The sequence below is a fragment of the Microplitis mediator genome, chromosome 9, assembly GCF_029852145.1.
Source record: "Microplitis mediator isolate UGA2020A chromosome 9, iyMicMedi2.1, whole genome shotgun sequence".
In the NCBI taxonomy this organism is placed as follows: domain Eukaryota; kingdom Metazoa; phylum Arthropoda; class Insecta; order Hymenoptera; family Braconidae; genus Microplitis; species Microplitis mediator.
The window spans coordinates 18,862,141-18,888,983 of NC_079977.1; the positions used below are offsets into that span (position 1 = coordinate 18,862,141).

General features: G+C 34.1%; 1 protein-coding gene across 3 annotated transcripts in view; it reads left to right on the forward strand.

Moving 5' to 3' along the window:
- The window catches only part of LOC130674760 (mucin-2-like), a 39,615-nt gene extending 19,031 nt beyond the window's left edge, over positions 1-20,584 (forward strand). For 2 of the 3 annotated variants that reach the window (XM_057480181.1, XM_057480182.1), the window contains exons 6-9: positions 13,065-13,365; positions 13,453-14,525; positions 14,585-14,733; positions 14,843-20,584. In XM_057480181.1, the coding sequence (XP_057336164.1) occupies positions 14,465-14,525; positions 14,585-14,733; positions 14,843-18,874 (4,242 nt within the window). In that variant the 5' untranslated portion in view covers positions 13,065-13,365; positions 13,453-14,464 and the 3' untranslated portion in view covers positions 18,875-20,584. Of the gene's footprint in view, positions 1-11,593; positions 13,366-13,452; positions 14,526-14,584; positions 14,734-14,842 lie in introns of those variants that run through there. The other variant, XM_057480183.1, reaches the window with a different exon arrangement.
- Positions 20,585-26,843: the final 6,259 nt, after the last annotated feature.

The following is a 26,843-nucleotide window of genomic DNA, read 5'->3' on the forward strand; positions in this document are numbered from 1 at the left end:
CTCGCGAACGTAATGTCATGTTCGGATAAGTAGATGACGATAAATGTCATGACGAGAATTATTATTGTCGCGATGACTGTTAAGTAACCGTAGTAATTGTAAATTTTTTCCAATGGAGTAAGTAGTCCACGATTGTGGGTTACTATGATTATCGAAAAGAACTGTATTGGTTGTGGAAAACTCCATCGGAAATATGCACCATGATTGACTAAGCTATAAGCTCCTAATGAGAAATCATATTGACGGTCCTTTCCAGTTACGGTGCGAATAAAACCGTAAGATGGACGGTGGAGAAAAAGGTCTTTCATGATACAATGTAATTTAATTAGTTTTTATACTATAATAATTACATTTATCATTAAAATTGTTATTATTAATAAAATAATAATAATAATAATAATAATAATAATAATAATAATAATAATAATGAAAATAATAATAATAATAATAATTAAATTTTTTTTTTTTTTTTTTTTTTTTTAATCGTAGGGTGAAAAATTTATTAGAAAAAAAAATTCGGAACATTTCAATTCTTATTATTACAAATTTTTGCTAATTTCTTATTATTACAAAAAAAAAAATTATATCAAATTAAAGGAAATTTTATGTAGAATGCACTAAGCAGACGAAACAATTGATTGCTTTGAGTTGGGTTCGAACCCAAGCTCTCAACAGTCCGAATCTCGTATACAAGTACACAAAGTTCCCGACCTGAAACTTTATGACTTGGGTGAACCTTATATCGCCACCGTCCATCTTACGGTATCAAATAATTATATCAAATTAAAGGAAATTTTATGTAGAATGCACTAAGCAGACGAAACAATTGATTCACAGTAAAAAATATTGTGTAAAATCAACACAGTTTGTGTGTTAAAAATGGTTGACACAAAATTTGTGTTGAAATTTCGACACAAACTTTGTGTAACCCCTTTTTAACACAAAGATTATGTTGAAATATCGCCACAAGAGGGCGCAAAAATTCCACAGTAACACACAAAATGTGTTAATAAAGAGTGTATAACACATTTTTTATGTTACAATGAGTGACACAAACTTTGTGTTAGTTTAACACAAACCGTTTTCGACACAAATACACAATATTTTTTACTGTGTTGCGAATAAAACCTTCAGAGACGCTCTTCAATTTGACTCGTACATTTAACCCATTCTCAATAATAAGAGCAACCTTCTTTTGCCTGTGAGTCAATTCGATTTTTTTGACAGCTGCTATTACTGAATAACCATCTAAATTCTTATTTCGATCAAATCTGAATCCTTGACAAGTATTCTCTTGAAAAAAGAAAAAAAAAGGAAAATGTGAATAACGAAAGTTATTAAATTCGATACATTCACGGAGAGAAAATTATAGTAAGCGTTTTTAGCACGCGGTTATGGAATATCAACCCATAACGTACATTATAGTAATAATTGCTAAAAATTATGAGCTATATGGCCATAATTTCTGGGAAAAGTTTCCATACATATGGGAACGATTCCTCTAATTATGGTAATAGTTCCTATACTGTATGGTATCTTAACCCTTCGTTAGTCTCGCTTCACTGCCCGCCTTCATTGGTCACGTGGTTAGGGAATCGCCGCAATGTTAATTTTCTTACAGTGTTGTCAAGTATACTGTTAAGCAAGAAGTTAAATTAAAAAAGATTTTCCGATTGAAAATCACAAATAATATGATGGATAATTCTTTCAAATTAATTTTATCCAATATAAATGTCACATCAAAATTTTTTCGCAATATTTTATTTATGAGTGTCCTTTTACTGTATGAGTATAATCCCGGGAAAAATGATTTAGATCTGACCAGATAGAATTATATCTTGGCAGAACTATTTATATCTGATTAGATCTAATATTTAGACATGATCAGATCTCATTATATCTGGCCAACCACCGTTTATATCCAGTCAGATCTAATTAGATCTAGGCTAGACACAATATCAGATATGATCATATCTAGTCAGATCGACGTGTGTCTCATAAGATCTGACCAGATATTACTTTACCTACACTAAATACAACATTTAACATGATCTGATCTTGTTATATCTGTTCAGATATAATCATGTATGCATTGTATTTTTATTGACAATTGTTCATATCTGGTTATTTACACTCACGCGATCGCATACGTGGCTCAGCGCAGTGAATATCATCAAAGACTTTGAATGAGAAGAATGCAGGTTCGAGCCCAGCAGTCACCGGAATTTTTTCATCAATCATGATCATGTATAATTCCTTTAAGTCACGTTCCTAATACATAAGATTACATTTCGGATCTTATTAAAGCTGTCTTATTTTTTTTTGCAATTTAATTTTCTTATTAATAGGGATCCCCGGGAAAAAAGGTTTAGATCTGACCACATGGAATTATATCTGATCAGATCTGTCCAGATCGAGTCAGATGGAGACAATTTAAAGATCTGGCCAGATCTGCTTTGTCAGATCTGATCAGTTATAGTTATATATGGTCAGATTTAAACTTTTTTTCCACGGGATATGAGTATAATATAGAAAAATTATAGAAATATATATATAACTATACAAAATTATGTCTAGGCATTTATATGTAATTTTATATAATCTTGTTTTCCCGGGACTGTACTATTATAGTAGTCATTACAAATACATTATAGGAATTATTATCATAATATATGGTAAATATTACCAAAATATTATAGTGATGGTTATAAGAATATTATTGTAATCATTACCATAGTGACATAGTAACGATTATCGTAATATTGTTACTACACCAATTTTTATAGGAATGATTATCATACCCGGGAAAAAAAATTAAGATCTGTTCTTACCAAATTAGATCAAATTAGATCAGCTCAGATCAAATTTGATCATAATTTATACTGAACCCAGATCAGAGTAGATCTGATTTGATCTGTTCCGATCAAACTAGATCTGATCAGATATGACATTTTTCTTTGGGGAAAAATAGTCCAGATCTACTCTGATCGAATCTAATCAAGTCAGATCAACCTAGATCTAGTCAGATCAAAATAGATCTAGTCAGATCAACATTGATTAATCGATTAATTTATGAAGTAAATATAAATAGATCTAATTGGACCTGTACGGATCAAACCAGATCTGAACTGATATAACTTTTTCTCGGAAAAAAAAGTTCAGATCTGCTCTGATCAGATTAGATCTGTACAGATTATAAAGAAATATTTCTTCACATTATATTATAATTATAAGATTAACTAGCTGAATTTTGACACATTCACCTAAATTTTGATAATTCTAAAAAGTCTATCGTAATTAAAATAAATAAATTTTTTGTGATCCTTTATATTTATGCAAAATGTTTCATATTGATTATAATCATTTTTATTTAACAAAAAAAAACAGTCTAATTTATGACAATCTTTAATTACTTATACTCATTTTGTATTACTGTCGAGATCAATAACTATCGGATATTTTGTTTTATTTAAATTGGTATCTTCTTAATTATATGTTAATTTGTATTGTTTGGAGAGATTTAATCTCGAACATGAATCTTTATTAAGTTAAAATTCAATTGTATCATTCAAAAGAGAAGATAAAGCTGATCTCATATGGAACATGAAACGTTTACTTTTAATTTTAATGGCTTCAATCCTATATATATTTTATTCTTGTGATATATTTGATATATTTTTAATCAGACATATCAACTTTTATTAGGATAGAGATAAAAAAGCAGACTTAAGATTTAGCGCATTAGATCAAATTTGATCTGAGCAGATCTGAGAGTTTTTTTTATTTAACTTCATCTTTTTAGATCCAAGCAGATCTATTCTGATCAGAGTAGATCTAATTTGATCGAAACAGATTTGGCCAAAATGCAGATCTGTTCAGATCTGAAACACCAGATCTAATTTGATCTGAATAGATCTAAATTTTTAACTTCCCGCTAAGAAAATCGACGATTTTCGAAAAATTAGGAAGTTATTGTTTTCACCCCGATTGGCGAAAATCGAAATTTCATCAGATGTCGACGTTTTGAGGTCCTAGAAAGCTATTCTGACTATTTTCAGAATGATTTCCGAGTGTCTGTATGTGTGTGTGTGTGTGTGTGTGTGTGTGTGTGTGTGTGTGTGTGTGTGTGTGTGTGTGTGTGTGTGTGTGTGTGTGTGTGTGTGTGTGTGTGTGTGTGTGTGTGTGTGTATGTGTGTGACCGGCTTATAACTTTTTAACTAATCAACCGATTTGGATAGTTAAGGTGGCAATCGAAAGAGCTTGTTGGCCATCAACTTTTCTGAAAATTTTAGATCATTTGATCAAGTAGATTCGAAAATATTGGCGAATTACGGAAAAAAAAATTTTTTTTTTTTTAGTTTGTTATTGATTTCTCAGAAACGACTTGAACGATCGACTTCAAAATCTGATCAGCTCTAGAAATCAATAAAACGCGTCGATTGCCGCCTCAACCCTCGAAATCGGTCGATTCGTTCGTGAGATATCGTGGGAGAAAGAAATGTTAAAAACGGTTTTTTTCGAAAAGAATGGGATACAATAGTATTTTCGAGCTCGAAGAGCTCGAAAATGTACTCACAACAATGTTTTCGAGCTCCTTGAGCTCGACAGCGGGAAGTTTTGGGGCTGGCCCGCAGGGTCAACCGATAGATAGATTTTTTTTCCCGGATTAGTTGTATGAGTGCCATTTCTATAATCGACATTTGAAAAAAAACCGGTTACCATACGTTATGGGAACCATTTCCATAATATATTGTAATTGTTACCACAAATTTTTCTCCGTGTTGTAACAAGCGAAATTACTTTTTAAATATGGCTGATAGTGAAATGTCCATCGATCATCTAATTTTTTTCGGACATAATTTGAAGTGAAATTGATTTTTTCCCATTCATTTATTGTGCGATTCGTATAAGGATTGAAAGTGAAAATGTTTAATTTATTTTTTGAATCCAGACAGAAAGAGTAAACATTTAGAAAATTACACATCCATAGTTTAAAAAATTTTTTTACCAAAAAATTTTTGATCTTGTCCATTTTACATAACAAAAATACTATTACTTCATTGGTTGATACTCTGAGTCTTTGACAATATTTTGATGGTGGAAGAAATTTTGATACGTTCATGTCGTTCAGTATTAGCAAATCAATTTTCTTGTGAAAGTATTGTAAGTTATCGATTGATGAAAAATTATTAAGTTTTACTATTGCAAGTGTTTTCATTCCATTTAGTTCTCTAATTGTTTCTGAAGCTATTCGACCACCAAGAAGTATATTAATCACATCAGGAAAACAATTTCTAATGACATTGACCTTTGAATAATTATTAATTAATTAATTATGATCATAATAAACTGAGCCATATACTGAGAAAGAAAGAAACGGAAAGAAACGTCCAATAAAATTCACGATGTTAACATCGTAATCGTGGACTATACTTTCAGAAAATGCACGTTGATTTAATGAGATTTCGTTCATTTTTTTCGAGTTTTACTCACCACTGCTTCGTCCATTATAGAAATATTTGATGGATTCGGAAGTCTAATAAGACTTCTTCCATCATATGAATTAATTCCAACGGCAAAACTCACTATTAGAAATACACCTCGTAGTATATTCATCTTTCTTATTGATTATGAACAAATAAATATTATTGAACTGAAGAAAAAAAAAAAAATAATAATAATAATAATAATAATAATAATAATAATAATAATAATAATAATAGACTAGTTATGGAAGAATATTCACTCGATCATTTTACGAACCGATTACTCCTGTAGTTAAAGTTAACATTAGGGCTCTCAAAAACACTATGACTGGTTAAGTTTTTGGTAGCTTCAGGCTTCTATGAATTTCTTGTCATTCAATAGAGGGGATGGTTTTCCCCAATTACAAATACAACTGCAGTTAAATATGCTTACAAACTATTTACATTATTACAAGCACATTAATGAGAATAATCAATACTATACATTTTTTTTTAACATAGACGCAGTTAGGGTAACCTAACACGGTGCGGTGAAGTAAGACATCCTACTTTAGTTACAGAAAATTTCGAATGAACCCCACTGACCGTGCTGATTGACGTACCCCATCTTTTTCTACAAATAGTAGCTAAAAATTTTGAAGCATAGTAAAATTGATTTTCAAATAATTATTAATTATCCACAGCGTTATTGATTCAATTATTTTAAAAACATTTGAAATTATGAGTTTAGTAAGTGTAATAGTTCTTACTGAAAGAAAATAATAGAAGTACTTCAATAGAAAATACATTTTTATTTCGTGTTACAATCGCAACTGTATTGCGTTACAATCATAGGCCTCACACGCCGCCATCTTGATTTCTCTCTTCAGCGGGCTACATTAATTTTTCGCTAAGTTAATATTAATTTATAATTATTCACGTAAATCGGTATTATAGAAGAAACTATAAAGTAACTTTTTAACAGTTTTTGAATTTAAAATTATAAAAAATAATTAAAAACTTTGTTGTTCAAATTGCAACACCTCTTTGCCAAAATCTAGGTGTAACGGATAGAAATATTTTGAATCCATAATAAATAGGTGAATGAATATCAAAAAAATTAACGAAATTCGTGCAAATTATAATTAAATGAAAATGCACTCTGTACAACAGATTGTCCTTCATATTTTATTTTTTGAAACGTAAATAATAACTTAATTTCATGAAATTTTCCTTGATTCTGCATTTGCTTAAAGCCGTCGGTATCCAACGTTGTTTGCGTAGTCGTTCAATTTGTCTACAAATCTTAGAATGATATTTCTTCTGGATGACTATTTCAATAATAAAACTGATCATCGACAAGGTTAATCCGAAACCCAATATCAAGAAAGAAAATTTCAAATCGTCAAATGTAATCGGGCGATAAGGACGTAATGATCGTGCTTTTGCAGTTTCTATCTGACGAAGATGATGAGCAATTTTATCGTTATACCATTTTTGTGATAATCCAGACTGTATACACCGGATCATTAAATCATTGAAGCGGGGTCCTAGAGGCCAATGGTTCCTTATCATATGGCTAAAATAGTTAGTTAGTACTGGCTTTTTTGATGTATGCAATTTAAAATCCTTGATTAATGGCAAAAATTCTTCCCAATTCACGATACAAGCAACTGAACTATTGTTTATTATCTTTTTCTTGCAACGATATTCTCCTAAAATAGTTTTACTTTTTATGTCTTTGTCGTTTATGTAAAGTCTCAGGCTGAAGTCAGCATAAATTTTTTTATATCGTTGGTCTTTGAGGTCTTCAAGAGTTTCGACATTGTTTCGATATTCGGCTTTGGTTAAAAAACCTGCAAGTCGTCCGCTGAGTGTCCCATGGATTATCAAAAAATATAAGAAGATCATCGAGAAAAAAATACGGCTTTTATTGGTGTCCATGCGTGTCTTGATTCCGGTATTTATTAGCAGCCGGATAATTTCGAAGCTCGCGAATGTGATGTCATGTTCAGAGAAATAGATGACGAGGAATGTCATGGCAAGGATTATCATTGTTGAGATTACTGTTAAGTAACCGTAGCAATTATAAATTTTTTCCAATGGCGTGAATAGTCCGCGATTGTGGGTCAATATAGTCATCGAATAGGTATATCGTGGTTGTGCAGGACTGTATCCAAAAAGCGGACGCTGTTTGTAAATGCTACCAGCTGATAATTTGAAATCATATCTTATGTTCCCTCCATTTACTTGCCTACTAGCATCTAAATAGGCTCTCTGCCCTTTGACTTTTACGTTCAATGCATTTTCAATAAGAGCAACCATTTTTTGCTCGTCAGTTGATTTCGTTTTGTTGAAATCTGCTATTACTGGGTAACCATCCAAATTCTTATTTCGATCAAATGCAAATTCTTGACAAATGTTCTCGTCAAAGTGAAAAAAATAAAAAAAAATAAAAATACGTGACTAATAAATGATATTAAATTGAATTCGATACATTGTAACAAGCAAAATTACCTTTAAGATATGGCCGATAGTGAAATGTCCAACGTTCGTCTAATTTTATCCGGGAATAATTTGAAGTTAATTTGAATCCTTTCCATTTATTTATTGTGCGGTTTGTATAAGGATTGAAAGTAAAAATGTTTAATTTATTGTTTGAATCCACACAGAAAGAGTTAACATTTAGAAAATTACAATGCCATAGTCTTAAAAATTTTTTTACGAATGACTTTTTGATCTTGTCCATTTTACATAACAGAAATATCATTATTTCATTGGTTGATACTTTAAGTTTATCACAATGTTTTTTATCTTTTGATGAATAAAGAAATTCTGATACGTTCGTGTCGTTCAGTATTATTAAATCAATTTTCTTGTGAAAATATTGTAGGTTATCGATTGATGATAAATTGATAAGTTTTACTGTTGCAAGTGTTTTCAAACCATTTAGTTCTCTAAATGTTTCTGGAGTATGTTGACCACCAAGACATATATTAATCACATCAGGAAAACAACTTTTGATGACATTGACCTTCAAATAATTATTAGTTAATTAGTTACGATCAAAATAAAGTGAGCCCTATGCTGGAAAATTAATTTTTGATTTAAAAAGATCTGAATCTGATATTGACTTCACTGTAAATCAATATTCAAAAAAATATGATTTACGTCGATTGAACAAAATAAACTTCAGTTTTTCTGAGAAGGACTTACCATTGCTTCGTCAATTATAGAAACATCCAACGGATTTGGTATTCTAATAAGACTTTTGTTGTATGAATTAATTCCAATAGCAAAACTCATTATTAGAAACACATCTTGTAGTATACTCATCTTTATTGTTGATTTCGTACAGATGGCTAGTATTCGACTTATCACAATACTGAAATATTAGACTAGTACAGCAAGAAAATGCACTGGATTATATTTTACTGAATGATTACTTATAATGTTTAAGTGAACATCAGGGCAATAAAAAACAATATGACTGGTTACAGTTTTTGGTGACTCTACGTTTCGATGACGTTCTTGTCACTCAATAGAAGGGATGATTCTCCCCCTCTCAACATCGATTCCAGTTAAATATGATTACACACTATTTACATTATTACAAGCACATTAATTAGAGCGATCAATACCATAGATTGTTTTCAACATAGAGGCAGGTGGGCAACAAAACACGGTGCGGTGAAATGAGACCTCCTACTTTAGTTACAGAAAATTTCGAATAAACCCCACTACCGGGCTGATTGACTTATCCTGTCATTTTTTACAAACTGCAGCTAAAAGTTTTGGACCATAATAAACATGTTTCTTAATTTTAGTATACAAAGTCACATTTTGCTCCACTGATTCGTTTTGCACCAGCTTATCGTACAGAGTACTTTACTTTATTCACATGGTGCTCGTCTAACTACTCGAAAATGAACATTGTTGTTATTGTCAAATTTTATTCATTATAATATTTAAAATGTGATGAGATAAGAATTCACACAATTTTTAGATACAATTTTTCATATTATACTCTCCTAATAAGTGATAAATCTTTAATTTGGATACTACGATAAATTGTTTTTTCACTTTTTTTTAATTTAAACGTAATTTTTTATAGCTCGAAGCTCAAAAGCACTTATAATATTCAAAGCGAACAGTATCAGATAATTTTGGGTCATCCTGAAAGTACAACCGCCTGTCTAATTTTTGTTTATATATTACTTCTTTATTATCAGTTAATAACGTGAATGAGATAGATAACAACAAATATATGATCATATTTAATCATATATGATCAGACAGAGCCAATTTTTATGTATGATCATATATGATTATACATGGTCAGACATGAACTTTTTTTCCCTGTTAATTATAATTAATAAATGAAATGAGAAATCATACTTTTGTTTATAGTTATTTTTTGTAGTGTTGAGTATTAGAATGAAATTTTAGTTCGAAGAATAATTTTGATAATTAAGTATCATTAATTTTTTTAACAAGGTCCTTAAGTGTACCCATTATCGCTCATTAAAAGTTGTGATGTCCCATTACTTGATCAACACATGGCCCTATAGTCGCTCAAAGACAATATCTATTCAACTATGATAAGTTTATTGATTTGAAAAATAATTTATACATTATATTACTATGTTCTTTTATAATTTGAAATTGCATTAATTCTAAAAATATTAGTCCTAACAATGTTTACAAAAATGAACGCAGAACCTTAATTTAATGTAACGAATGAACGTTGAAGTAAAAAATGTCCGGTTGAGCGCGTTAGTGAAAACAGTCACTTGATTTAAATTTATAATCTATTATAAAATAATTCGATACTTGATAATATTTCAAAAATAACATTTCCCAAAAATCTTATACTTAGATAATTTTTATGGTGCTCGATGAATCGATTCCAAAATCGACTGGACTCTAAAACTCTATATGCCGCGTCAATTCCACCTCAACCATCAAAATCGATTTATTCTGTCGAGAAAAACCGTTGTCGAAAGAATTAAAAAAAAATTTGTTTTTTTTAAATATCTCAAAAACAACTCGATAAATTGAATTCAGAATTTGATCAGCTCTAGAACTTGATAAAACGCGTTGATTGCCACCTCAACCGTCTCACTCGGTTTATTCGTTCGAGAGATATCGTCGATGGAAGAAATAGTGAAAAACGTTTTTTTTTCGAATATCTACAAAAAAATTGAATCAATCGATTTCAAAATCTAATCAGTTCTAAAACTTAATAAAACACGTTGATCGCCACCTTAATCGTCTCAAGCGGTCAATTTGTTTGAGAGATATCGTTGGAGAAAAAATGGTAAAAAACGTTTTTTTTCGAAAACAACGGCACTCAAAAGTATTTTCGAGCTCGAAGAGCTCGAGAATGTATTAACAATAGTGTTTTCGAGGTCCTTGAGCTTGAAAACAGCGGGAAGTTTTGGGGCTGGCCCGCAGGGTCAACCGATAGACCGATTTGTTTAGGGTTTTTTCATATAACAGATTTACTATCTTCCTCATTTGCGTCTGAATGTAATCAGTTCTATGATCCCTTTCGATTGCAACCAAGCACGTCTAAATCGGTTGATTTGTTCCAAAGATATCGTACGACAAAAATATTTTTTTTTTTTTTCAGCTAAATGTATTTTCTTTTATTTGATTAAACACTAAAATAAATATTTTTTACTTTAATGAGCTTAAAAATTTTCAAATAATATCGTTTTCAAGATTTTTAATCTCAAAAACAGCGGGAAGTTTTAGGGATGGCCCACAAGGTCATCGTTTTTCAGATGTTATTTTGGCTGATTTCAACAAATTTTAGTCAAGAAAAAAATCAACTGCCGATAAAAATCTTACTGGACTCTTTCGATTAACCTAAAAATGAGGAAATATGGACTAATAGCAACCCTAGTTTTTATTAACAATTATATGAGTAATAAATTATAATATTCTGACATTAGAGCTTACGCCTTGAGTCATGTGGTCAATTAATATATATATATATATATATATACATATATATATATATATATATATATATATATATATATATATATATATATATACTGTTTCCCATTTTGCTACTATTAAACGGATAAATATTTTTTAAAAAAATTAATAATCAAATGAATGGATAGATCAAGTCTGATATGGAAACTTATTTTTCAACTCGACATTCTACTGAACGGCAATCAATCCACAAATGGAAACCACGAGAAACATCCTTATTACAGTATAAAAAATCTGCAGTTCTGCAATGGTAATAAGTAAAATATATATAACTCATTTCGATAAAATATGATGACCATTCATCAGACTTATTAATTGTCAACGTAATATTTAACTGACAGATAAATCCAATAGCTTTCTGAAAAATGAACAAAAATCCTGATTAGATTCTCTAGATATGAGCAACAAGTACTATGTTATATTCTTTGAACTATTTCGTGGTAATTTGAAATCTGATAGAGTTGTTTTATGAAGACTGGCCAGTATTGTTTGAAAATTTCTTAGTGACATGCATCCCTAGTATGACTTTTGAATATATGTGTGGAATCTTCATCCATTTCTAACTATCTCGTACTAGTAATGTTCTTCAAGTAGAAAATTTCTGTGTCCAAGAATTCAACCGGTTAACCGGTTAAACCCTCAGCTAATTAGCCTAGCCAATTTGAGTTAAGCGGTTAAGCCTTTGGCTGCTTAGCCAAGCTAATGAAGTTAACTGGTTAAATTAGCTAAGCTGACGAGCTAGCCAGCTAATTAACCTGGTTAACTTTTTTAAACGGTTAAGCCGGTTTAGATGTACAGCCCTAGTTATATATAGTCGTATCTGGCCGTGTATAGAATTACTGGAAAATTGCGCAAACAAGGATCCACTTGATCTGCAAATAGGTACTTTCCAGATCATCTTACATCCATGCAAAACTATTAGATGAAGGTTATAAACAGTAGAATTCTTCAGAGATATATTAACATCCATTAATGTTATAGACTACTGACTATGAGTAACAATTGCTGTTTTTAACTACACTGTAAAAAATCACCGGGGTAAGTCCAAGCGGTGTAGGTGTTAAAATTATCGGTGTTAAATTCACCTCCGAAAGCGGTGTGAAAATAACGCCGCCACCGGTGTAAATATTCTAGACCGGTGTTAAAATAATGCCGCCACCGGTGTAAATATTCTAGACCGGTGTTAAAATAACGCCACCGCCGGTGTAGATTTTCTTTATCGGTGTTAAAATATTTTATTTTGTGAACATTTTTACTTACTCGATCACTATGCCTCCCCCTTTAAAGATTATATTTTTGTGTTTTATAATCTTTAAAGTTAATACTCCAAGCGGACGCAATTGACCCCGCTTTTACACCAACATTACTCCGCTTTTACACCCGTTACCCCGCTTTTACACCGGTATTACTCCGCTTTCACTCCGGTTACCCCGCTTTTACACCGGTATTACTCCGCTTTTACTCCGGTTACCCCGCTTTAACACCGGTATTTTTAACACCGGTGTATTACTCCTCCTACACCGGTGTAATTTCATTTTTACACCGGGCGGAGTTAAAACGAATCCATTTTTAACACCGCTCTTTTTACAGCGTACCATTCAACAATGAATCATTATTGCTAACACGAAAAACCCCAAACAGACGGAAGTGATAAGAGTTTAAATCTGAATAATAGTCCGAGTCTGTGCCGTCCTAACAAAAAGTTCTCTAGCCAATGGGAGGCAAGTCTTTTATCAGTTGACAGTTGGATTGGCTTAGCAGTACCGGAAACTATCAGAGAATTGAAACAGTGTCATCTGAAGTTACTCAGTCCAGTGGAAGTCGTTAACCAAAGCGAACATGTTGTTTACAGTGATTTTGTTTGTGTTAATTCCAACGATGGCTTTTTCGAGTGAGTATTAATGATTAATGTACATATTAGGGTGGCCCAAAAAAACCGACTATTTTTTTTTTTGAGTCTCTAATGAAAATTTGTTAGTTTAAGATGTTTTAAGAAGCCTGTCCAAAAATCAGCTCGATAAAAAATTTTCAAGAGGTCGCTCACGAATTTTGAAAATATCGTAAATGATCGAAATTCGGATTTTTTGTTTCTGAATTTTTTCTTCCTCGTGGCAGCAATATTTTATATCTATAAAATGATGACTATGCTGAAAATTTCAGCCCAATATTTAAATATTTAAGCAGCGCTCAAAAATTTTGAATACTAACTGATAATAGGTAACTAATACTTTGAATGAGTTTTTATATTGTTTTATAACTCAATTACTATCATTTTACTTGAATATAACTTTTGAATAACCGAAAATATACAGAACAGTCTTAAACAATAAAATTGAGTAAGTTTTGAATAAGCAAAAAAACTTATAAATTGAATTGAAAAATAGAAAAGTATGTAAATACCTTATGACTTTTATTTCTCGGGTTGTATTTTTATTCATTATGATACAAATTGATAGTAAAAAATTGAGAAGGTTTATTATTAATATTCAAGGGTCACTCGAAAACGGCCAATAGCAACTAAAAACCCAAATAATTACTAAAAATATTATTTTCAGAACCAATACAAAAAAAAACAATTAGAGCCCGAGTAAAATTACTAGAGATAATTTTGAACAGTATTAAATTACCTACAAAATGCCGCAAACGAAGATCCAATAACCTAAAATGGGGCTGAGTTCTAGAGAATAGAAAAAAAAATCCCAACGTTCCTATGTATGTTAAACGGGAAAACTTAAAAATCAAATCTATTGTACTGTCCGAGATATGTTTCGCGGTACAACATTAACGGGTTAATAGTTTATATGATGGAAACTTAATACAAGAAGATAGAGATTTATTGCATAAGAACAAGCTCAAAATTACAATTATTTATAAGCCATGCTTAAAATAGCTGATAGATTCTTATATCTGTATGTATCAGGCCTATGTATATTCAACTGTAACACTTCTCATAAGACTCATTCATTGTCATAAAATTTTCATGAGAATTTATGAAAATCAATTGGATTCTATGCGATTTTGCAAACAGGGTACTCATTTATCAAAAATATGGTGAGTTATATCGAACCATTCTCATCTAATACATAAAATTACTTTTATTATTTCTTTAGATGATGGAAAGCCGTTGTTTAACAGTGCAGTCGATGAAAAGAAAATAACAACAAATTATCAAAGGAAATGGCACAATTATTTACTTGACCAGCCAAGCTATCGATGTTTTGCAGCAAAGATGAATTTATCGCTACGCGTAGATAATAAGGTAAAGTAAATTTTTTTGTATTAATTTTTATTTATTGAAGAACATTTTCTCACCAGGTGTCTATCACAAATTATCACTAGTGTAATAAAATCAATTGTATTGTTTTCAGGTACCATCAGACTGCATAATTAGAAGTAATTCATCTTCCATAGTGTTTAACAATAAAACCACAATCGTACCGCCAAAAAATGGATTTACTTCCACGGCTGAAGAGCTAAAGACATCGACAGCCTCCACGGCTGACGATTTAGAACCACTGACAGCATCGACGGCTGAAGAACTAAAGACATGGACAGCCTTCACGGCTGAAGATTTGGAACCGCTGATAGCCTCTACAGCTGAAGAACTAGAGACATCTACAGCCTCTACGGCTGAGGACTTGGAACCGCTAACAGGCTCTACGGCTGAAAAACTAATGACATCGACAGCCTCTACGGCTGAAGAACTAAGAACATTGACAACCTCTACGGCTGAAGATTTGGAACCGCTGACAACCTCTACGGCTGAAGAACTAGAGACGTCGACAGCCTCTACGGCTGAGGACTTGGAACCGCCAACAGCCTCTACGGCTGACGATTTAGAACCATTGACAGCATCGACGGCTGAAGAACTAATGACATCGACAGCCTCTACGGCTAAAGAACTAAGAACATCGACAGCCTCTACGACTGAAGATTTGGATCCGCTGACAGCCTCTACGGCTGAAGAACTAAAGACATGGACAGTCTCTACGGCTGAAGATTTGGAACCACTGACAACCTCTACGGTTGAAGAACTAGAGACGTCGACAGCCTCTACGGCTGAGGACTTGGAACCGCTAACAGCCTCTACGGCTGAAGATTTAGAACCACTGACAGCATCGACGGCTGAAGAACTAAGAACATCGACAGCCTCTACGGCTGAAGATTTGGATCCGCTGACAGCCTCTACGGCTGAAGAACTAAAGACATGGACAGCCTTCACGGCTGAAGATTTAGAACCACTGACAGCATCGACGGCTGAAGAACTAATGACATCGAGAGCCTCTACGGTTGAAGAACTAAGAACATCGACAGCCTCTACGGCTGAAGATTTAGAACCACTGACAGCATCGACGGCTGAAAAACTAATGACATCGAGAGCCTCTACGGTTGAAGAACTAAGAACATCGACAGCCTCTACGGCTGAAGATTTGGATCCGCTGACAGCCTCTACGGCTGAAGAACTAAAGACATGGACAGCCTCTACGGCTGAAGATTTAGAACCACTGACAGCATCGACGGCTGAAGAACTAATGACATCGAGAGCCTCTACGGCTGAAGAACTAAGAACATTGACAGCCTCTACGGCTGAAGATTTGGAACCGCTGACAACCTCTACGGCTGAAGAACTAGAGACGTCGACAGCCTCTACGGCTGAGGACTTGGAACCGCCAACAGCCTCTACGGCTGAAAAACTAATGACATCGACAGCCTCTACGGCTGAAGATTTAGAACCACTGACAGCATCGACGGCTGAAGAACTAATGACATCGAGAGCCTCTACGGTTGAAGAACTAAGAACATCGACAGCCTCTACGGCTGAAGATTTGGATCCGCTGACAGCCTCTACGGCTGAAGAACTAAAGACATGGACAGCCTTCACGGCTGAAGATTTAGAACCACTGACAGCATCGACGGCTGAAGAACTAATGACATCGAGAGCCTCTACGGTTGAAGAACTAAGAACATCGACAGCCTCTACGGCTGAAGATTTGGATCCGCTGACAGCCTCTACGGCTGAAGAACTAAAGACATGGACAGCCTCTACGGCTGAAGATTTGGAACCACTGACAACCTCTACGGTTGAAGAACTAGAGACGTCGACAGCCTCTACGGCTGAGGACTTGGAACCGCTAACAGCCTCTACGGCTGAAGATTTAGAACCACTGACAGCATCGACGGCTGAAGAACTAATGATATCGAGAGCCTCTACGGCTGAAGAACTAAGAACATTGACAGCCTCTACGGCTGAAGATTTGGAACCACTGACAACCTCTACGGTTGAAAAACTAGAGACGTCGACAGCCTCTACGGCTGAGAACTTGGAACCGCTAACAGCCTCTACGGCTGAAAAACTAATGACATCGACAGCCTCTACGGCTGAAGATTTAGAACCACTGACAGCATCGACGGCTGAAGAACTAATGACATCGAGAGCCTCTACGGTTGAAGAACTAAGAACATCGACAGCCTCTACGGCTGAAGATTTGGATCCGCTGACAGCCTCTACGGCTGAAGAACTAAAGACATGGACAGCCTTCACGGCTGAAGATTTAGAACCACTGACAGCATCGACGGCTGAAGAACTAATGACATCGAGAGCCTCTACGGTTGAAGAACTAAGAACATCGACAGCCTCTACGGCTGAAGATTTAGAACCACTGACAGCATCGACGGCTGAAGAACTAATGACATCGAGAGCCTCTACGGTTGAAGAACTAAGAACATCGACAGCCTCTACGGCTGAAGATTTGGATCCGCTGACAGCCTCTACGGCTGAAGAACTAAAGACATGGACAGCCTCTACGGCTGAAGATTTAGAACCACTGACAGCATCGACGGCTGAAGAACTAATGACATCGAGAGCCTCTACGGCTGAAGAACTAAGAACATTGACAGCCTCTACGGCTGAAGATTTGGAACCGCTGACAACCTCTACGGCTGAAGAACTAGAGACGTCGACAGCCTCTACGGCTGAGGACTTGGAACCGCCAACAGCCTCTACGGCTGATGATTTAGAACCATTGACAGCATCGACGGCTGAAGAACTAATGACATCGACAGCCTCTACGGCTGAAGAACTAAGAACATCGACAGCCTCTACGACTGAAGATTTGGATCCGCTGACAACCTCTACGGTTGAAGAACTAAAGACATGGACAGCCTCCACGGCTGAACATTTGGAACCACTGACAACCTCTACGGTTGAAGAACTAGAGACGTCGACAGCCTCTACGGCTGAGGACTTGGAACCGCTAACAGCCTCTACGGCTGAAGATTTAGAACCACTGACAGCATCGACGGCTGAAGAACTAATGACATCGAGAGCCTCTACGGCTGAAGAACTAAGAACATTGACAGCCTCTACGGCTGAAGATTTGGAACCGCTGACAACCTCTATGGCTGAAGAACTAGAGACGTCGACAGCCTCTACGGCTGAGGACTTGGAACCGCCAACAGCCTCTACGGCTGACGATTTAGAACCATTGACAGCATCGACGGCTGAAGAACTAATGACATCGAGAGCCTCTACGGCTGAAGAACTAAGAACATCGACAGCCTCTACGGCTGAGGACTTGGAACCGCCAACAGCCTCTACGGCTGAAGAACTAAGAACATCGACAGCCTCTACGACTGAAGATTTGGATCCGCTGACAGTCTCTACGGCTGAAGAACTAAAGACATGGACAGCCTCCACGGCTGAAGATTTGGAACCACTGACAACCTCTACGGTTGAAAAACTAGAGACGTCGACAGCCTCTACGGCTGAGAACTTGGAACCACTAACAGCCTCTACGGCTGAAAAACTAATGACATCGACAGCCTCTACGGCTGAAGATTTAGAACCACTGACAGCATCGACGGCTGAAGAACTAATGACATCGAGAGCCTCTACGGTTGAAGAACTAAGAACATCGACAGCCTCTACGGCTGAAGAACTCCGAACATCAACAGCATTTACGGCTGAAGACCTGAAGCCATCAACAGCCTTAACGGCTGATGAACTAGAACTGCTGACAGCCTCTACGATTGAAGAACCAGAATCGTTGTCAGCTGTTACGACAATACCTGATTCGTCGACAGCCGTCACGACTGGTAAATCTGATACGTTAACTACTCCTCACGATGAGAGAACAACATTGTTGTCATTGAAAATTGACGCATCTACTGATAGTAGAACTGTAGGTAATCATATAATCTTCACAAAATATATTTATATAGCAATCGGTGCATTTGTACTCCTGGCTGTGATTCTAGCGCTTGTATTCGGCTATTTCCGCCGACGTCAACATAATGAATTTTATGTAACTGAGTCAGTCAAATTCTGTAAGCCATCAGAAGTATATCTACAGATGACAGTTATTGCTTCTCCTGAGACTTGCCCCGTTTATTCGGTTTAAGCTTAACACAATTTTCCCCTCTTCTGTCAACAAATACTCTAGATTTAAAGTATTCTGGGAAATTAGATTTAATTTCATTTGTGGTGTTGCTCAATATTATTAAGTGTCACAAATAGTAGTTAACATTATTATGTGAACTCTCAACGTACTTCGTAAGTTAGATCTCAAGCACTTTGAAATAGGCTAAGCATATTCTGTTTCATTGTCGAAAAGCGTCAAATGAGGGTCCACTTGATCTGTAGATACGGTAATATTCTGAAAGGTTGTTCTCAGTACTTCTGAATATATTTAAGATTATTTTTATTAATTTATTACATGTTTGTCATAAGCATATGAGTTATGATCAATTAAATTTTTTTTATAAGAAAATGATTTTGGAGATTCATTTTTCATGACCTGTTGATCCTCAACTTCCAACTTATCACTACCTCTATCAACGAATACTCTAAATTCAACGCATTCTGAATCAATAAGTTTAATCTGATTTGTAGCATTAATCAAAATTGTTACGTATTACAAATACACCGAAGTACTTTGGATGCACTCAGTGAATTGAGTCTGAAATACTTTATAAGACAGACCAAATACATGCTCTATTTTTAACAAATGTGACACTATAAAACCCACCTAATCTGCAGATAGGTAATTATTTTCCAGATCATCTTTAAATACATAGTCAAAGATATTGAAATTATAGTCTGCTTACAATAAATAACCATTGCTGTCTTCATTTACCGTTCAATAATGAATCATTGTTGATGACACACAAAAAAACGGAACACATGGATTTGATACAAGGTTATATTGACATCCGATCAAGCCGGAAAAGATATTATTACTCATAATTGGCGGCTGATAGCACTGAATGCTTCCGGGCTTAGTAAAAATAGTTGTAGTGCTCGCACACTTAACAACTATCAGTTTAGAAGTCACGTAGATTAATTTGAAAAATAGCTACATTCTACAGAAATAGACTATACTAGTAGATCTTACAGCTCAAAAATAAGTCTATAATTTTGAAATAATATGATGATTATTCCATTCCGATTGCCGAAATACTAAACAAAGTACCTTTTCTTTTGTATTCGTTGTTTAGTACTAATGCGCATCATTATAAAACACCCGGTTAATTGTGTTAGTTGTCTTATCATTTAAATTCTGGTTGAATATTCACCAACATTCACGGCGTGCGTATAGACTAATGCTGGGTAGTCACTCTTTAGCGCTTGGTCTTAAAACCCCACTCTCTGGTCAGGTGGGGCTGTTCAGAATTAAAATGAGAGCGAAACAAGTTTGGTAGGGGCGTATCAAGAATGAGGAATAAATTTTTCTAACCTATGTTTCAAGCAGCTGAGTTTAGCAATGTAAAGAACACTAACTACGGTACTGTCAATGATTTCGCTGTCGACCTGGAGTCAGTGGAATGGTACACACAGTCACACTACTACTTCTGCGTTTTACTTACACAAGCTTGTGGCGCGATATGATTCGTGTCCCTTCCACTAATCATACAACAAAGCGATTTAAGTTGATTGACGTTGCAAATAATTTAAAGTTGTGATTTAATGTGGTCTAGTGAAATGATTGAACTTGTATTGCTTAGTTATTGATGTATTATTCAAATAGCTTTTTAAATGATTAGTCTCAATAAAGTTGTAATGGTTGTTGATATTACCGTTATCAAAATGTGCAGACCGTAAGCAATAATAGAATAATATTTTTTCATAGTTTTATTCTTATTATTAGTTAGATCAAGGGGGAGTATATATATATATATATATATATATATATATATATATATATATATATATATATATATATATATATATACTTTCCCTAACCTGTATCTTTTATTATAACGTGACAAAATGTATAAAAATATATTAGATAATTGTATGAACAAAGTTATCGAGTCTGATATGAGGCATAATTTATGAATCAATTCTTTTATCTAGAAACTTCAACACAAGCATAACAGAACAGCATGAAAACATATAGACGGTGTCATAGTATTGATAGCTGAGCAGAAAATTATTTATTCGATTTAAAATAGAATATTTAACATATCTAAGTCACCATTGCCAACGAACTAAATGAGCCTTACAGTCATTGAATACATGGATTTGTTATAGTATCAACAATAATTGTTGAGAATAGTGGAATACTGGTGAGGATTAGGGAGCATAAGACAGAAATTTTATGAGACGAGCGTCAACTCTGTTTAGATTATTGAGAGTGATGTAAATAATGAGAAAGTGTCATTGTTGCCTTATTGACTGAGAATCTGTTCTCGATTCACGATATCACTACCAAGATGTTTCGAGACATCCAAGCGCTAAAAGGATAGGTTGTAAGCCATCTCAAATATTACAATTTATTTATTACCAGCTAGTAAAAAGGCCTGATCCTTGACAGTAATTAATAAATAGGCTTGCCATGAGCCCTTGATATTATCGATAAAATTACTAATCTAAGATTTTTCGAAAAAAAAAAATAAGTTCAAATTATAATGACAACTTAAAAAATACACTGAAGATTATTATCACTATTTCAATATTCCATCAGTGAAAATTTACAAATCACTGAACTCTGTTAGCTGTTTTGAGAATAAACATATTTGGATACTTTAACGATTACGTAATCCAATTATCGACCGGTCCTGATATCATCATTTGAAATTAAAGTGAACACTTAAAGCACCTGCAATATGGGGTGTAATCCTATTTTTTATTGCTGCCTTCAATAATTTTTAGTGAAGATAAAAAAAAAATCATCTGCTGACAAAAATCTTACTGGACTATTACAAATAACCTAAAAATTAGAAAATATTAGAAAAAAATATGGACTGATCACAACCCTAGTTTTTATTAACAATTACATTAGTAATAAGTTATAATATTCTGACATGAAAGCTTATGTATTGAGTCATGCAGTTGATATATATATGAGCAGATCCATTACTTTTCAACTGAAGTGTGCACGTGTGGATTACTTATTTTGACCACGATTTTTTTCGGAAGTGGTTCAGAAAAACAAGTGATCCTTAAAATTTGAGCTCAATACTCCTAAATCCGGCCACTGGAGAGGTTGTTAAAATTTCAAAAAAGTCAACTTTCGGGTTGTTTTTAATAATTTGTATCTCAGCTTCTACATGACTTAGAGAGACTTTTCCGGCGGCATTCTTCTCTGGGTATACTCTACGTAAAAAAAAAAAAAAATATTTGCTCTAAACTAATATCTGGCTTAGTTGGGAGCTTTCAACTAAACCACTGATTTAGCAAAATTTTTCATTTTTGAAAATCTTCTCGAATCTACAGTTTTCGGAGTAGAAGGATAAATAACAGTTGATATTTTTTGTGTTGGTGTCGCCTGTTGATATCTACCGTAATTTCCCTTAATCTCTCCGATTTCGTTTATGGACGGCTATCCCAACCAGATCAATTTTTCAAAAATCGCTTATCCCTAAAAAGCCTTTTAAATTTCTACTTCGGTATCAAGTTTGGATCCAAGTTAAAAATTTTCGAACATCCTGAAAATCGTTTGTGTAAAATAATTTCAGCGAATAAATTTTCATATATCTAATGAATTTTTTTAAGTTATAGAGATTTCGTAAAGATGACTAGTATTGAACTAATAGGATTAAACGACTACCAGACTAGTACTGTAAGAATATGTCCCTAATTATATTCTGCTAAATAATTACCCGTAAAAGATTAAAGTGAACATCAGGGTGATCAAAAATGATATGACCGGTTACAATTTTTGGTAACTGGAGGCTTCTACGGCTCTCTTGCCACTTAATAGAAGACGTGGTTCATCCCAATTATAACCTTGACTCCACTCAAAATGCTTACATATTATTTACATTATTACAAGCACGTTAATTATATCGATTAATTCTATACATTGGTCATAACATAGAGAAAGGTAGGCAAAATTAGACGATGGGGGAAAATTAGACACCCTATGTTAATTACTAAAATTTTTGAATCAACCGCACAGGTCATGCTAATTGACTCGACCTGTCGTTTTCTACAAACTGCAGCTAACCATATTCGAACAAAAAATTACTTTCAATGGTGTCTTATTTTGCTCCGCCGGACCCAGCGAAATGAGGGTGAATTATTACCAAGAACAAATACATTCAGAACAATAGATCGTATTTCACACTTTATTTCTTGAGTCGTAAACAATAAATAAATTTCATAAAAGCATTCTTGATTTTGCATCCAATCAAAGCTATCGATATCCAAATCTGTATGCGCACTCGGTCAGATTTTTTATACATCTTAAAACAATATTTCTTCTGAATCACTATTTCAAAAATAAAACTGATCATTGACAAAGTCAATCCGTAACCCAGTAGTAAGAAAGAGAATTTTAAGTCATCAAATGTGACCTGACGATAACGCCGTAATGACCGTGCTCTCAATGTTTTTATCCTACGAATATCGTCAGCAACACTGTCTTCATACCATTTAAGTGGCAATCCAGACTGTAAACACCGAATCGAGTAATCATTAAACCGAGTTGCTAACGGCCAATTTTTGCGCATCAAATGAGTATAATACCCAGTAAGCACTGGCTTTTTAATGTTATGCAAATTAAAATAACTGATAGCCGGTAAAAGTTTCTTGTAGTCGTCAATACAAGTAACTGAATTATTGTTTCTTATAACGTTCTCGCAATTAAATTTTCCGAACATTGTTTTATTTATGATAACCTTATCAGTTATGTAATCTTTAGCACCAGAAGTAGCATAAATTTACGTATACCGCGGGTCTTTGAGGTCTTCAAAAGCTTCGACGTTTCTTCGATACTCGGCTTTGGTTAAAAATCCAGCAAGTCGTCCACTGAATGTCCCATGGATTATCAAAAAATATAAGAAGATCATCGAGAAAAAAATACGGCTTTTATTGGTGTCCATGCGTGTCTTCATTCCTGTATTAATTAGCAGCCGGATAATTTCAAAGCCCGCGAATGTGATGTCATGTTCAGAGAAATAGATGACAACAAATGCAATCGCGAGAATTATCATTGTTGAGATCACTGTTAAGTAACCGTAGTAATTGTAAATTTTTTCCAAAGGAGTGAGTAGCCCACGGTTGTGGGTCACTATAGATGTTGAAAAGAACAGATGTGGTTGAGGCAAACTGTACCGATAATCTTTACCGTGATGGTGAATGCTATAGGCTTTTAGTGTAAAATCATATGTATCGTTCTTTCGAAATGCCTTGCTCATTGATCCTGCTGGAATTAGCATCCGATTGATTTTTACATCTAATACATTTTCAATAAGACGAACGGTCTGTTCTTTGTAAGTTAACGATATGTTAGTTAACGCTGCTATTATTGGATAACCATCTAAATACTCAATTCGATCAAATTCGAATCCTTGACAAATATCTCCTGAAAATGAAAGAGAATATGAATAACAGAAGCTATCGAATTCAATAACCCGAGTCGAAATCTTAGGCATACTTTGAACCTAAATGAGCGTTGATTACCAAAATATGTCTTTTCAGGACATAATTAAAGGATCAATTGGGCCCGCCGAAGTTTGATCAGGACTACATGACGACTCTTTTGAGTGAATTACATAAGTCTGATTAGTGAATCTTACAACAATACTTGAAGTGACAAATGCTGATCAGGTTTCAATAGTATTCATTAGTAATCCTAATAGTCGGTACTAATCGACAGTTGAATTCAAATTAATAGCAATAAACGCACTAATGGCACTAAACACATTGATGACACTAAGCCATTAGTGCGCGAAAATACTACAGCATTCGTGTTTCTCATTGTTGATAATTATTTTCATTCCGTAAAAGATAGTTACGTTTATTTCACGATTTATGTCTATGCAGGACTAATTCATGCTCCCATAAGTCTAAGAAGTTACAATTAAAGTCCTTGAAAGCCTTAGTACGTCTATTTCAAGCTGTCACAATGAATATGACTTCAATAGTCTGATGTAGGTTTTCAACACTCATTTAGGTTCAAAGTATGCCGTAGATTTCAACTCGGAAGTTGAACAGAAAACAATTACTTTCTGAAAACCACCGATGGTAAAATGTCCAACGGTCACCTAATATTTCTCGAGCGTGTGGTAAGGTCGATTTAAATTTTCTCCATTTATTTATTGTGCGATTCGTATAAGGATTGAATGTAACAATTTTTAATCTATTTTTTGAATGCAAACAGAAGGTGTAAACATTCAAAAAACTGCAACTCCACAATCTAAAAAATCTTTTGTTCGATAACTTGTTGGCTTTATCTATTTTACATAAAACAAACACCATGATTTGATAGGTTGATATTTTTGAATTTCGACAATCTTCTGATGATGGAAGGAATTTCGGTACGTCCCTGTCGTTTATTATCACCAAATCAATTTTTTTGTGAAAATAACGTAGTTTTTTAATGGATGGAAATCCTTTGAGTTGAACCGTAGCAAATGTATTTAAGTCCTTTAGTTCCTTGATTGTATCTGGAGCAAGTTGACCACCGAAGAAAACATTCGTTACATTGGGAAAACAATTTCTGATGACATTAACCTTCGAACAATTATTAATTAATTAATGATGATCATTATTAACTTATTTCTATGCTGGAAAATATAGTTCGGGTATACCCGCCTGCTAATCCTCGTAGAAAAAATTATTAATAATTCAGAACACCAAAAATTTCATAAAGTTTCCTATAAGATCTTACATAGGAAGCTAACGAGAATCAGCGAGTGACAAGAAAGATTTGTCAGATATTGAGGCCGATGTAGATTTCATAATTTAAAGATTTAGATTTACGATGATTTAATAAGCATGTTTTCATGTTTAGGTTTCCACTATATTTAAATGGTGTATTACCGTACGATGGACGTTGTGGCTTAATAAGTTATAGATCAAATTGAACGGAATATAGTATAGTGCCGGATAGCTCAACTGGTAGAGCGCTCGGCGCGATACCGAATTGGTCTGGGTTCGATTCCCAGTTCGGGCTATCTATATTTTTCTCAATTTATCTATAAATTGTCTTATTAAGAAGTTTATTTGCATGTTTGCATGCTTAGGTTTCCACTATATTTAAATGGTGGAGCATTTTGTAGGAATGGAAAATAGAAGTAAGGGACAAGTGTGATGTTTACAATATATTAAAGTTTATTTGATTTAGAAAAACACAAAAACGTTGTAATGGTTTACAAAAATGGAAAGGTCTAGGCACGTCTTACCGAATTGCTGGTTAAAAACCTTCTGCCTGACCCAGGTCAACTCTCATTCATCCTTTCATCCTGCACTCTTGCACTCTGTACCTTCGCCCCCACTCTCTGTCTTGACAATCCCAAGACGCATATCTTAGGTCTAACACACTTTCTCTCTCACACGCACATTTTATTTCTCTAAACGTAATGTAAAGTTCTTACATCATAAGTATCAAAACTCATAACTTATATTATCTTAAAAGGAAACTTAGACTTAAACAGGAACCTTCAGAAAAACGAGCATACCCTTTTTTTTTAATACTACAATTTGATTATAGTGGAAACCTAAACATGCAAATAACCTTCTTAATAAGACAATTTATAGATAAATTGAGAAAAATATAGATAGCCCGAACTGGAAATCGAACCCAGACCAATTCGGTTCCGCGCCGAGTGCTCCAATATATATAAAACATGCAAACATTTAATACGATGTGAATAGTATCCCGCATATTTTTCGGAGAAGTACTCACCACTGCTTTGTCAACTATAGAAATATCCGAAGGATTTGGAATCCTAATAAGACTTTCGTTGTATGAATTAATTCCAATAGCAAAACTCACTATTAAAAACACACCTCGTTGTATATTCATCATTATCATTGATTTTGTACAGATGAATAGTATTGAATAGAAAAAAGTAAAAAAATACTAGATTAGTGATGTAAAAATATCCACCCGATCATACTTTACTAACTGATTACTCATA